Source organism: Aythya ferina, assembly GCF_964211825.1.
Source record: "Aythya ferina genome assembly, chromosome: 2".
Taxonomy (NCBI): Eukaryota; Metazoa; Chordata; class Aves; order Anseriformes; family Anatidae; genus Aythya; species Aythya ferina.
In genome coordinates this window covers 152025441-152038153 of record NC_140297.1, presented here as the reverse complement: position 1 = coordinate 152038153, position 12713 = coordinate 152025441, and the positions used below count along the sequence as shown (strand labels likewise).

Genomic DNA, 12713 nt, shown 5'->3' with positions numbered 1-12713 from the left:
CAATGTTCTTTGGAAAGTGAGGTCAATTATTTCAATCCAGTAATGAAGGTTTCAGTAGACAAGAGTTCAGCACTTCTACTTGATTTTCCCAGTGCAAGACAACGTATGTCAGTCCTGAGCTGCAGAACATTTGTTTTTTTCAATCCAAATCCCTTCTAAACAGAAATCACCAGCTGGGCCAGACCATTGAAGACAAGTCAATTCATGTCTTAGAGAAAGACGCTGGGCTCCCTCCAGAACTTAGAAGGGAAAGAAACTCAGATCCCCAGAAAGGACAGTTGAGTGTTTTCACTCCTTAGCACCTCTAGCCATCTGCAATTTGTATTAGTGTACTAGATTTAGTAGGAGATGAGTGGTGGTCACGAACACCAGAACTGAACAGTCACATCCAGCTCCCACTCCAGATGCAAACTGCAGTGGGTTTTGCTGTGGTTTTCCACAGACAGGAGGACGGACAACAGTGACCAGGCAGCATCTGTGTGAACCCTGGCAACACCCTCTGATTTCGACAGTAGTTATCATGAGAAAATTATGTTTCTGTTTTGTCTTTTCCTGTGCATGTTAAAAACAAGACGTTTGTTGGGTTTTCTTCCCAAAAAGGAAATAGGTTCATTCAGGAATGCATGAGGCAAATCGGGTTCTTTTAAGTACCAAAAGATACATGTGTGCAATTTCAACATTTTTAAGCCCTCCCGGGATATTTGTTCAATATCAGTTGTGTCTGTTATTGTACTGGTTTTGCAGTAAACAGTAGATCTGATATAAAGAAACCCAGCCTAATTTATACTGTTAATGTAGTCTTTCTTAGAAGCAGAAGCTATTTACAAGACCATAATTTCCCTCAGAGACACTATTTTTAATTGGGGAAGAGTTCTCTCAGAGGAGTAATAGTCTTACATCTGTGCAGTATTTTCCCAATCAGGAGATCAAGAGAAAGAGGATCTGAGCAACTGCTTCTTTACGTAACAATGAACATAGGGCTTTGGAGTAAATCATAATGTGCAATAAAATTAAAAAAAAAAAAAAAATGGCTGGAGATTAATGACTGGAATGGGATTTACTGAATTAAATTGGATCAGATGTTCCCCAGAAAAATCTGAGTTAGATTCAGAGTACTTTTGTTTTTCACAAAGAAAGATTTAGCTTGATTGTGTCATAACTACTGACAATTTCTAGACCTTGCAGAAGTGGTCCTAGGTGCCTACAGGAGAAGTGTGGAAAACCTGGTCTTGAGCAGGCAAGGAAGAGACTGAACACAGAGCCTCCATGGCACACAGTCTCATTAACTGTTAAAGTATTATAGACAACATTATAGTTTTACAAGATATTAAGGGCTCACTTAAGGTTTCTCCTTCCAGGGGCAGGTTCATGAGTACAGGTCTGCCTCAAAGACAGATACCTACTGAATTGTTGAAGACTGCTATCAAAGTCCAGTTGTGCCTTTCATGTTCACTGTCAGGTGGCTGAGGTGGCTCCTTCTTCCTGTGCTTTCTTCTGTGAATCTGCTTTCGAGTGTCCACCCTTCCCGATATGGGCTAAAGAGAAACGTGGGCAGCTGACTCAGGCTTTTGAATTTCCCCCCGGGACTGAGGCTTTCCAAGCTAACACTTGGGTTGATGTTTCAGTCCCAGATTTTTTTGTGGCTTCAGCCTTGAGAAGCAAAATATTTGTGTTTCTAACACTGTTCACTGAAGAGACAAGTTTAAAATTATAAGCCACGGACTGAGACTGAAGTTTCCTGTTGGTGTTGGTGGCTTTTTTTAATCAGAGATGTGTGTTCTTTTGTCAAGAACCAGACGCAGTTCATGAATATAACAGAGGAGGAAATCAAAGCTACCTAAGCTACTGACTGTGCTAGAGATACCAAAACTTTTGTTGTTGTTGTTGTTTTCCTTTTAATTAATATTATTTGCTGACGTAAAAGTGAAGCAGGTCTGTAACATGTCTGATAAAAAGGTTCATTCAGGAGGTGCAATGCTGAAGGTACCAGACACCTGCCTTGTTGCCTGTTCTCAGGCATCTGGCAAGGTGCCTGTCAAGCTAGCTTTGCAGCACTTGGCTTAGTGACTTTCCCTTATTAACTCAGTTTCCCTAGGCTTTTGTAAAAAATGGACCTAACAACAGTTGCCTAGAGCCAGGAGAAGAAGAGCAAGACTACATTATTAAAACCCAGAATGCAACACCATTTTAAAATTCATCAAAGTGCTCAGAACAAATTCTCCAGAGATCAGGGACTTAGTCATTCCAGGTTTCTCCAACTCATTTAGATAATTGTCCCTTGAAATAGTTATCTCTTTCTTTTTTATTCTTCTTCTTCTTCTCTCTCTCTCTCTTTTTTTTTTTTTTTAACATTGGTACTTGCCAAGTATTCGCTTAGCAGGCAGCTCAGCTCTACAGCTGCAGAAGAGCAGAAGAAACCTCAAGTTTCCCACCATGCACATCTCTGCTTTCTGCAACATGCACCAACCATAAAGCGCATCTAAAAAATAATCTCATTGTCACCTGCTGACATAGTAGCAACTCATTAACCAATTTAACTAATTAATACATTGGTCAAATTCATTTCACTGTGAAGTGATTTATTAAGTAATAGGGGAGGTTTAGAGAGGTAAAATATGAGTTATTCCATATTTTTAACTACCATCAGAGCCTGGAGAGACTCAGTCTTGATGCTTTCCCATCTTCCTGAAAGCTATGTGACTTGATTGCTTCTGTCTCAGAGTAAATTCATGCTGTCACTAAGACAAGCAGTCCAAGCACCACCATCATGTGAGCTCAAAAGGGAAACTGATACAAATGAAACTGGAAAAGGGCGGTTTATTTTTCAGCTGCATCATTCTTCTCTCGGTCAAAGTATCTAAACTTATAATCACAGTTCATTAATATAAACTTGTACTATAATTTTATTGTATATTATTTGTGTAATTTCTTGTAGCTAAAAATTTCTAAAGATAGTTAAAACTTCTCGTCAGATTGCTAGTGGTAGGTACAGTCATGGTAGCATACCCAAATAGATACTATTTCCTGGGGCTTCCATAAAAAGCCTAGTTTTTAAGTTTTCTTTTCTTTGTCTTGGCATCTCTTCTGAAATGTAGAACTAGGGCTACAGCCTTGTATATGCCCACAGGATGGTCTAGGCAGAAATACGAGGGCCCTACTGTGACGCACTTGGGGCATGCAGCACCCCAAGAGGTGTCTGCCTCTGTGCTCGGCACCCTACTCTCTCTTTTAGTCAGTAAAATGGAAGAGACAGTTTAGGCTGTGATTCATCTGACCTTTGTAGATATCTCCTTTAGCATGTCTTTTTCAACATCTACCCTTGTTGGATGAGGTGAGCTGCAACCTAGTTTCAGTTGACAGTATTGACTCTATCATCAGTAACTATAAAGGGAGCCTGGGGTGAACAGCCCAGGCAAAGACACTTTGTCAGATACATCCCACTTTTAAAGTCTAAAAGTTGAGTCAGAGCTCACTAAAGTGGATGTAAAGAATCCCATTAACATGGACTGAGTCTGGATCAAGTTTTAGGCTCTGTTCTGTCACTTCCTTTGAGATAATCTCATTTTTCTATATAAATAGTGCATATGATTTCAAAGGCATGCTCATGGATCTGGACATGACTCAGTACAGGAGGAGATACAGACGTGAGGAATGAAAGGAGAGGATATTTAAGAACATCTTTGTGTTCTTGTATTGAGGTTTCTATGTGCCTTGTATTTCTGGATATTCCATAGAGAGACTTTGATAATTCTGTGCCTGACTGCACTGCTGAAAGCCAGAACGGCCAGCAGTGCTGTACCAGCCAAAGGATGTGAAACAGACACAGGGTCCCTAAGCAGGAGAGTGGCACTGCTTGGCACGTGCCAAAGGGGAAGGCATGAAAAAAACGGCAGTTTGAAGGGCAGAGCTGTACCGAGACAAGAGGAGCTGGCAGAAGGCACTGTGGAGTCATCCTTCTGCTCAAAGCCTGGCTTTGTGCTGGAGACAGCAGACTGAGATGAGCACATCGGGGTCTGGTTCCTGGCTCTGCTACAGACCGTCTGTGTGGGACTCGTCTTTGGAGAAGAATTAGCAATGATCCTTTCAGGAGGAAATGTGTTCATTGACTTTCGTGATGTGTTCAGACAATGCAAGACCTGATGAGTGCCTGAACAATCGATGACAGCTAGAAGCAGGAGGCGTGCCACTGGCTTTGCTTGAGAGCTGCCACCACACAGCAGAAAAGTAGGGATGATACGGAAAGCTCAGATGCACCATGCAGAGAGAAGCTGATTTTTAACATGGCTACAACAGGTTTAGTCGTTTCTGATTTGTACAATCCTATAAATCCATTTGCAAGTTGCCGTTATTGAATTCAGCCCACAATAAACAGCTATCGAAAATGAGTGGGGACAGTGACAAGAGGATGTAACATTCAGATTGTATTATTAATCTATCATCCATATACTGTGCACAGGACTATTTACTGCAGACTCCATACTGAACTAATCATAAACAGTTACTAACCTTGCAGAGCAGGCGGAAAACACTCTCATGTCATGAGCTTCTCACAGGCTTCAGAAGTAGATTGCAAGTAACTCAAAATCTTGGACTGTGGATGGCAGCCTTGTCATCAAATATAAGAAAATACCCTTGACAGGATCTATGAGAGCTCTCTAGAGGTCTGCAGCTGGGAATCAGGCACTCTGATTAACTGCTGCCTCCACAAAATAAAAAATCTTCCCCAAGCCCAAGAAACAGCTGATGGATATCGTAGGAAGTGATAAAAAGGTCACTCGTAAGTAGATCCAAAGAGGTTTAAGTCACAACACCGCCGTCCTGAAGGCCTTCAACAAATAACAAAAGACAGGCATCAAAGACTGCAGAGTCCTTCAGTCTAAATACTTACACAAATCTCTGTGTCATATACCTGAGTCTTGAAAATTCACCTTTGAAGAAGATTGCAGAAAATTACCAAACAATTGCACTTAAACCCTCTGGCTGGCTGTAGCGATGTGTTGTAAAATTGTACAGTGGTGATATATTACAAAACTGTTAAACCCTAGACTTATCAACTTTTGTGGCATGAATTCCTAAAGCAGATTTAGGCTGTCCAGTGCAACTATTCCATAGCCCTTTGTACAGCCCAGATATCATATAATCATTTCATAATCATAGGAGGATTGTATCATCAGATGAATGTGGAGAATGATTTTCCATTCTAACAGCAATGCCATCTCCTAAAACGAGTTTTTGTTTGTTTGTTTGTTTGTTTTTACTAAGAATACTGTACAAGGAATTACCTGAATTTTAAAAGTTGATTTTCAATATGTATTCAAACACATGGCTATTTCATGGAAGAAAACTACTTTGCCAATATATTTTAAAGCTCAATAGAATGACCTGAGGATTAATAATCCTCTCAACCTCACATCAATCCATTGTAAAACACTGGAATGGCTAATTCCAGACACTATTCAAAAGGAATTATTGAAAAGTAATGCAATTCATGGCAACCAGGATGGAATTAAAGGAAATGTATTTTATTTCAAGAAAGCTATTTTCATAGTTTTTGAGGTTTTATATTTTCTTGAAAAAAAAAAAAAAAATCAATACTATTGATGTAGTAAGTATGAACTTTAGTAGAGCTTTTGGCACCAAGCAGCATTTTGATTAAGAAACTAGAGGTATTTAAAGTCATATTGTAAATATTTTATAGATTACGAATTGAGCAATTGACAGTTCTCAGAAACAATTATAAATACGGACTCAAAGAGATTGTCACTCAATTTTTCAGGGTCTTATCTGGGCTCTAAGCTATTCTACATCATCATCCATAACTTGTAAGAGAAGCAGAAGTATCGCTAGTAAAACAAGCAGAAATTGAGTGGAGACCACTGTGAACACAGAGCAGGACAGGTGGTATGCAGTGATCTGCTCACACAGTAAGGCAGGTACCAGTGCACAAGGTGAGATGAAAGAGAAAGATGCTGTGAGATGAAAGAGAAAGACAAGTGACAGATGCTTTGACAAAGAATCCAGTCCTGGTGGTCGCCAGCCTCTGTGTTTTTTGCTGAGTGCTACTTTTCCTGCCTTGAGCACTCAGGCCAGGCAGTGACCACATAACTCATCTTGCCCTTGGCTTCCCAGAGGTTAATTACAGCAATTCCTAAAAACCTGTTCGAGCCCTCTTGTAAGGACAGCTGTGTGTGGACATCCAGGGTAAAACAGACTATTTAACAAAGAAATATGTGTACTGCCTTGGTACATGCAATTCAATGATGACTTTTCTATTATTACTTCTTTCACGATTCAGCTCATTCCCATAAGCATGCCAGTGCTTTGATGGTGTATTTTTATGGAAGCACTGAGGACACTGCTAATGTATGAGGTCAGGATGGGGCTTTCATTGCTTAGGATATATTAAAATCAGGTCTGAGGTGACATGTCCAGAGACAAATACCCTCAAATTCCCTTCATATGTTAGACCACATGCTAATAGCGTTATCCAAATCATGGATTAGGGTGAAACCAGAGAACATAGGTTTCTTGCATGCTGTTTGGAGGATAACAACATAGACACAAGCAAAAGGAACCTATAGCAGATTTTGGCATAAAATAAAATATATTTTCTTTAATCTCACAGTTGATTCAAGCAAATGTCAGTTATTACATGAATTGAGTGGTTTAATTCTGTATTTTGGTCATGAAAATAGTTTCAATAATCTTTGTAAAACATGATTTTGAAAACAATCATAAAATTTGCAAGACATGCTTTTCAACAGAATCTAGATAGAGCAAATAGTTGATTCCCAGTAGTTAAAATAACCAGCCTATTTTTTTCATTTGCTCATTTGCAGCAAATAAGATATTTTCTACCTGCATCATTTTAAAACTTCTTGGGATATAAAAGCTTTCTGCTCAGTCATTAGCTGTAAATTGCAGAATGAAGAAGTACTCTACAGCATTTCCAGATGAAGTAGTCTGTTTATACAGAAAGTACAAGAGCTATAATTACTACATGATCACATTTGTATATCAAGGTCAGAATTCTGTGATTCACGCTATTGTTTGGACATAAAGGGAGTTGATTTTCAGCATGGTGGTGTACAACTACTATTATTGCTACATCAGTGACTGTAGAAACAATATTAACTTTTGCTTGTTTGAGTTTTTCTAGGTGGGTTAACTCCAGTTCAAACATTCATGAAAAACGTCTGGTTAATATTTGTCCTAAAATATTCATTAGGCATGCAAAATATGTACTTAGGTATATACTCCCCAGGTTGTTCAGACTGTGTATTCTATTATGAAAGCAAAAATAAATCCTCCATAACTAAAAGCAAACCAAAATAGGTCATTAAATGACTTATGCATGAAATCACAGAGAGTTTAAGCAGTATCAAATGCAGGTGATTACAGACTGCAAAAATATTTCCTGATATTTTCTTCTTCTCTGCAAAATCCTTGCATAAGATTTTCTTCTTGCCTGTTATCCAATATACATTGCAATTTTTATATTCTACCCTGAGTATTCATTGGCTTTCCATGCTATTTTACCAGTTCTAAAAGCTTAAAAATATGGGGATTCAACTCATTATACTTGTTAGTTAAGAGCTAGGATTAGTCAAGCACTTAGATTGCACCAATTAATTTAATATGATTGCATGTACTCATAATCAGGCACAAGAATAAATGCTTTCCTCATCTGAGGACTAATAGAATTTGCTATTGTATTAACACATCTCAGTTGACACCCAGTTTCCATGTGACTTTAATGTCATCCTGTTCCTCGTTAGGCCTCTTTCTCTTACTTAAGCCCCAACTAGTCTTTCTCTTTTCAGCTGTGGGTGTCCGTAGGCAAAAAGCAATCATATTGCTCCAGGTGTTCATTGTTCTCCATCCATTCTGGGTTCTTCTATTTCCTATTCACTCCCTGCTCCCACTCACATGCTGTCATATATGAGCACTTTGCATAAAGCTGATAACGTTACCCTCACATTGCTAGGGATGGTTGGGCAGCCTTCTTTTTTTCAGGCGAGAAGTAGAGAGGCAAGAGGTCATCTGTCTTTGGGCCAAGTTTATTAAAAGCTGTATTTAGCCTTGGAAATACTTTATGAAAGATGAAACATTCTCGTGCGTTCAAGGCCTGAGGAATTTGCCATCTGAATGCAGGCCTAATAACCTGTCCAAGGCCACTGAGACAAGGAGTTGGACCCACGTGAGCTTCTTCAACTCGGGCCAACTCTCTTCTCTCTGGGGAAGCCACGTATGTTTCCTTCTCATTGTTGTTTCTCATCAATCACTCCTGATAACTTCAACCAACTTGATTCCTTTACAAATATTTTTCTGGATTTGTTCCACATTTCACTTTGTTTGCTAGTTAGTGTAGTACTGAGAGGCCCAGAAATGAACATGAGACCTAGAAAGGGAATATAATCACCCTGAGCCACTGAGATCTAACTGCAAATGCTGTTAACACTGCCTATAGCAAATGGGTAATTAAATAATCTTCAGCATATTACAGCGGAAGTAAGGAAATTCTGTGACTTTTTGGACTTTTGAAAAATGGATGAAATACAAATAAATTACTATCAGTTCAAAACATAATCTAATGTAAATCACACTTACTTGTGAACCTGGGTCAGCACTTCATTTTAAAATCATAGAATCATAGAATCATAGAATATCCTGAGTTGGAAGGGACCCTTAAGGATCATCAAGTCCAACTCTTGACACCGCACAGGTCTACCCAAAAGTTCAGACCATGTGCCTAAGTTCACAGTCCAATCTCTTCTTAAATTCAGACAGGCTCAGTGCAGTGACCACTTCCCTGGGGAGCCTGTTCCAGTGTGCAACCACCCTCTCTGTGAAGAACCCCCTCCTGACGTCCAGCCTAAATTTCCCCTGCCTCAGCTTAACCCCGTTCCCGCGGGTCCTGTCACTAGTGTTAATGGAGAAAAGGTCTCCTGCCTCTTGACAACCCCTTACGAGGAAGTTGTAGACTGCGATGAGGTACCCCCTCAGCCTCCTCTTCTCCAGGCTGAACAGGCCCAGTGACCTCAGCCGTTCCTCGTACGTCTTCCCCTCCAGGCCTTTCACCATCCTCGTAGCCCTCCTCTGGACACTTTCCAACAGTTTCATGTCCTTTTTATACTGTGGTGCCCAGAACTGCACACAGTACTCGAGGTGAGGCCGCACCAGCGCAGAGTAGAGCGGGACAATCACCTCCCTTGACCTACTAGCGATGCCGTGCTTGATGCACCCCAGGATACGATTGGCCCTCCTGGCTGCCAGGGCACACTGCTGGCTCATATTCAACTTGCTGTCTACCACGACCCCCAGATCCCTCTCTTCTAGGCTGCTCTCCAGCGTCTCATCGCCCAGTCTGTACATGCAGCCAGGGTTTCCCCGTCCCAGGTGCAGGACCCGGCACTTGCTCTTATTGAACTTCATGCGGTTGGTGATCGCCCAGCTCTCCAACCTATCCAGATCCCTCTGCAAGGCCTTTACGCCCTCATTTGAGTCCACAACTCCTCCAAGTTTGGTGTCATCAGCAAACTTGCTCAAAATACCCTCTATTCCTACATCTAAAAATATTGAAAAGTACCGGCCCTAAAATGGAGCCTTGAGGGACCCCACTGGTGACCGCCCGCCAGCCTGACGCAGCTCCATTTACCATAACCCTTTGGGCCCTGCCCGTTAGCCAATTGCTCACCCATCGTATGATGTTTTTATTTAGCTGTATGGTGGACATTTTGTCCAGTAGGATCCTATGGGAAACCGTGTCAAAAGCCTTGCTGAAGTCCAAAAAAATCACATCAGCTGGTTTCCCTTGGTCCACCATACGGGTGATCTTATCATAAAAGGAAATCAGGTTAGTTAGGCAGGACCTACCCTTCACAAACCCATGCTGGCTGGGACCAATGACTGCTTTGTCCCCCAGGTGCGCCTCAATAAGTCCGAGAACCAACTTCTCCATGATTTTACCAGGCACTGACGTGAGACTGACAGGCCTGTAATTGCTAGGGTCTTCTTTCTGACCCTTCTTGAAAATTGGCACAACATTTGCCAGCTTCCAGTCTACTGGGACCTCTCCAAATTCCCAGGATCATTGAAAAATAATTGATAGAGGTTCCGCGATGACATCCGCCAGCTCTTTCAGCACCCGGGGATGAATCCCATCCGGACCCATGGACTTGTAGGGATCCAGGTGGATCCCTACAACAAGCCATTATATATTTTTTTTCTTTTTTAATCTAACATTGTTTTAATTTGAATAGCATAAACCTGCAATCATCAAGGTGACTGTTTTGCCTAAGGAGATGGCTAATATCATTAAAAAGAACAGATGTGCTGTAATGTTAAACAACAGACATGTCATCATGGGTTGAGCCAGATCCAAGGTTGCCAGTGGCTGTGATTTTGTTGTAAGACTGTGGTACTGTTATCTGCTGTTGGAGGCCTTTCCCAGCCCATGAAAAACAGTGCAGCACCCAACTCTTCTTCTAATAGTCTTTTCCCTGCATATAATATTTATTCATTCATTCATAAATTCAAGCATAATATTCTGGACATAAGGCATATACTTCTGTTGGGTATAAGGTAGATAACTTATACCTTATTCTGTGTATGTTAGATACCTTACATACTTGACTTCATATCAAAGAACACAGCTCTTCCTTTAAAGCACTGCTCAGTCTTATGGACAGAGCTGTAACTATGTTTTCTCTGGTGCTGCCAAGCTGGTGGCACATGGTAGAATCTCAAATCCTTTATGTATATATGTAAAAATCTGAAACCTGTTTGGTTAATGAGGCCTCTAGTCCTCCTAATGGCAAAACATATTTTGACCACATCACTTGAAAGTATCCTAAAAAGGCTCAGAAACAGAAGGGAAAAGAAAGATAGTAATATCCCATCCAAGAACTTTTATGTCGCAATTTTTAATTGAATCCCATATGTTTTGGAGACTGGGATTATCCTACGTTGCTTTTAATGTTAAGGGTTGGCAGCCCTCCAGACCCACATAGCAAATTTGGAAACATAAAACAAACAGGACAAAACCCATAAACAAACTAGAGCAGCCTCTAGGGAAATAGGTCGACAGCAACAGCAAGACTTCCCTCAGAGAGGAAAACAAAGACTCACGGAGGAATTAAGTGGGGTGCTCGTATGGAAATGGGCAGTCTGGTCATGTATGGCTGTGCTCGGTGCTTGACTGAAGGCTGTGCTCTGGGGCAGCCTCCCTCTATTGGATCTAATGTGGAGTTCAGCCCAGTGGCTGAAGTGTCCCCGTCCTGTCTACCTCCTCCAGAGGTTCTGCAGCATCTCCATCACTTTCCTGCCCCCAGAGCAACACAAGTCTTAAACTGGAAATAGTATGGACCATTTCCATGTGGCAGGGAAGAATTTTGATTAAAGGGTCTGGAACTACTAGTCCATGTCCTGGCACAACCATATCCCCTCTTCCCCTCTCCTACATGCAGCATCCATCCTTCCACATCACTTTTCCACCCAAACTCTTTGTCCTTCAAATCATATCTGCCCCTTACTCCCCACTAAAAAAAAAAAAAAAAAAAAAAAAAAAAGTTTGCTGCATGCATTTGACATGGAAATTTTCAGCCTGAGCGGTTAAACTGAAGTTATAGCTGAAAACAGGGTCTTCTAGAGGGAAGTGTCAGACAGCCAGGACAGGCAGTGCTCACTGCCATGCACACACAGCAGCTGAGCGAGTGCTGCCACTTTTAGTTACACACTGAGAGTTTCCCCAGTCAGCTAAACGAAGCTCTCATGATGTAGCACTTTTCACAAGGTGCTATTCTCAGCGGGTTTCTAATGGGTCTGTTTACTCTAATGAAACTCACAATATCAAATACAGTAATCAAATACCATAGGATAAATTGCTGTCCCTGAAGAATTAATTAATAAACGTGGCTTTAAACTGTTTGAATAAGTGACTTTGTCAGTCCCACAGCTTTGGCCAATTTTATTTATTTGTGCCATCTTTTCTCCTCATCTAGGTAGGTTTCTGGTCGTGACAGATGAGACATGAGATCTTCAGCTTCCAGGCTTTCAAGTTTTTCTTCAAGAGATTCATTATGGAATCGGTAAGGAAGAAGAAAGACATAAGTATAAGTAACCAGGTTTGAAGTGTAAAAAGCAGACCAAAAAATGTGGAAAATAGGCCCCAAAGAAATTGGTTTTATCAATTTCAATACCTGCCAGTTTTTTGCTTTTGTTTTATTTGCTAAATGCCACTTTGGATGTTACCAGAAAGTGTTTTTCAGAAAATATCTTACCTATTGATCCTTAAAGGATCAAAAAATCAAACAAATCAGTAAATCCTTAGAAAACACTGACTGCCTTTGCAAGTACTGGAGCAAACGATAATATTTATTATGTATTTTGCTTTGCTTTCATAGATTTCAAAGTTGGATGCGGAGGGGAGGGTATAAAAATGACACTCCGTAACTCCTTTCAAGTGTCCAGATCTGGTAACTGATGTTGTTTTAACTTTGCAAACAACCCATCTCTGAGATCAGCCTGCAAAATCTATGGCAGGATTTGTGCGGGGGTTTGAAAGAGGAGAGACTCTCTTCTTCTTGTGATGCAAAACGCTGAATAGCACACAGTTGTCTAAATATGCTTTTGTTTATTCAGTCTCTGGATGGTGAGTGCTCTTGTTTTAAAGCTTTTACTGTATTTCATTGAACCACTAAAATGGCATTTGG

The 12713-nt window shown here is 40.8% G+C and overlaps 1 protein-coding gene and 1 long non-coding RNA gene across 6 annotated transcripts in view; one reads left to right on the top strand and one right to left on the bottom strand.

Annotated features, from left to right (window-relative positions):
* Nucleotides 1-12713, top strand: part of ASAP1 (ArfGAP with SH3 domain, ankyrin repeat and PH domain 1) — a 176077-nt gene that overhangs the window by 37305 nt on the left and 126059 nt on the right. For all 5 annotated transcript variants that reach the window (XM_084508985.1, XM_084508984.1, XM_084508987.1 and 2 more), the window contains exon 2: nucleotides 12003-12089. In XM_084508985.1, coding sequence (XP_084365111.1) covers nucleotides 12031-12089 — 59 coding nt within the window. In that variant the 5' untranslated portion in view covers nucleotides 12003-12030. The remainder of the gene's footprint in view (nucleotides 1-12002; nucleotides 12090-12713) is intronic.
* Nucleotides 1-12713, bottom strand: part of LOC311431479 — a 44801-nt gene that overhangs the window by 21670 nt on the left and 10418 nt on the right. The gene's annotated exons all lie outside the window — the stretch shown is intronic.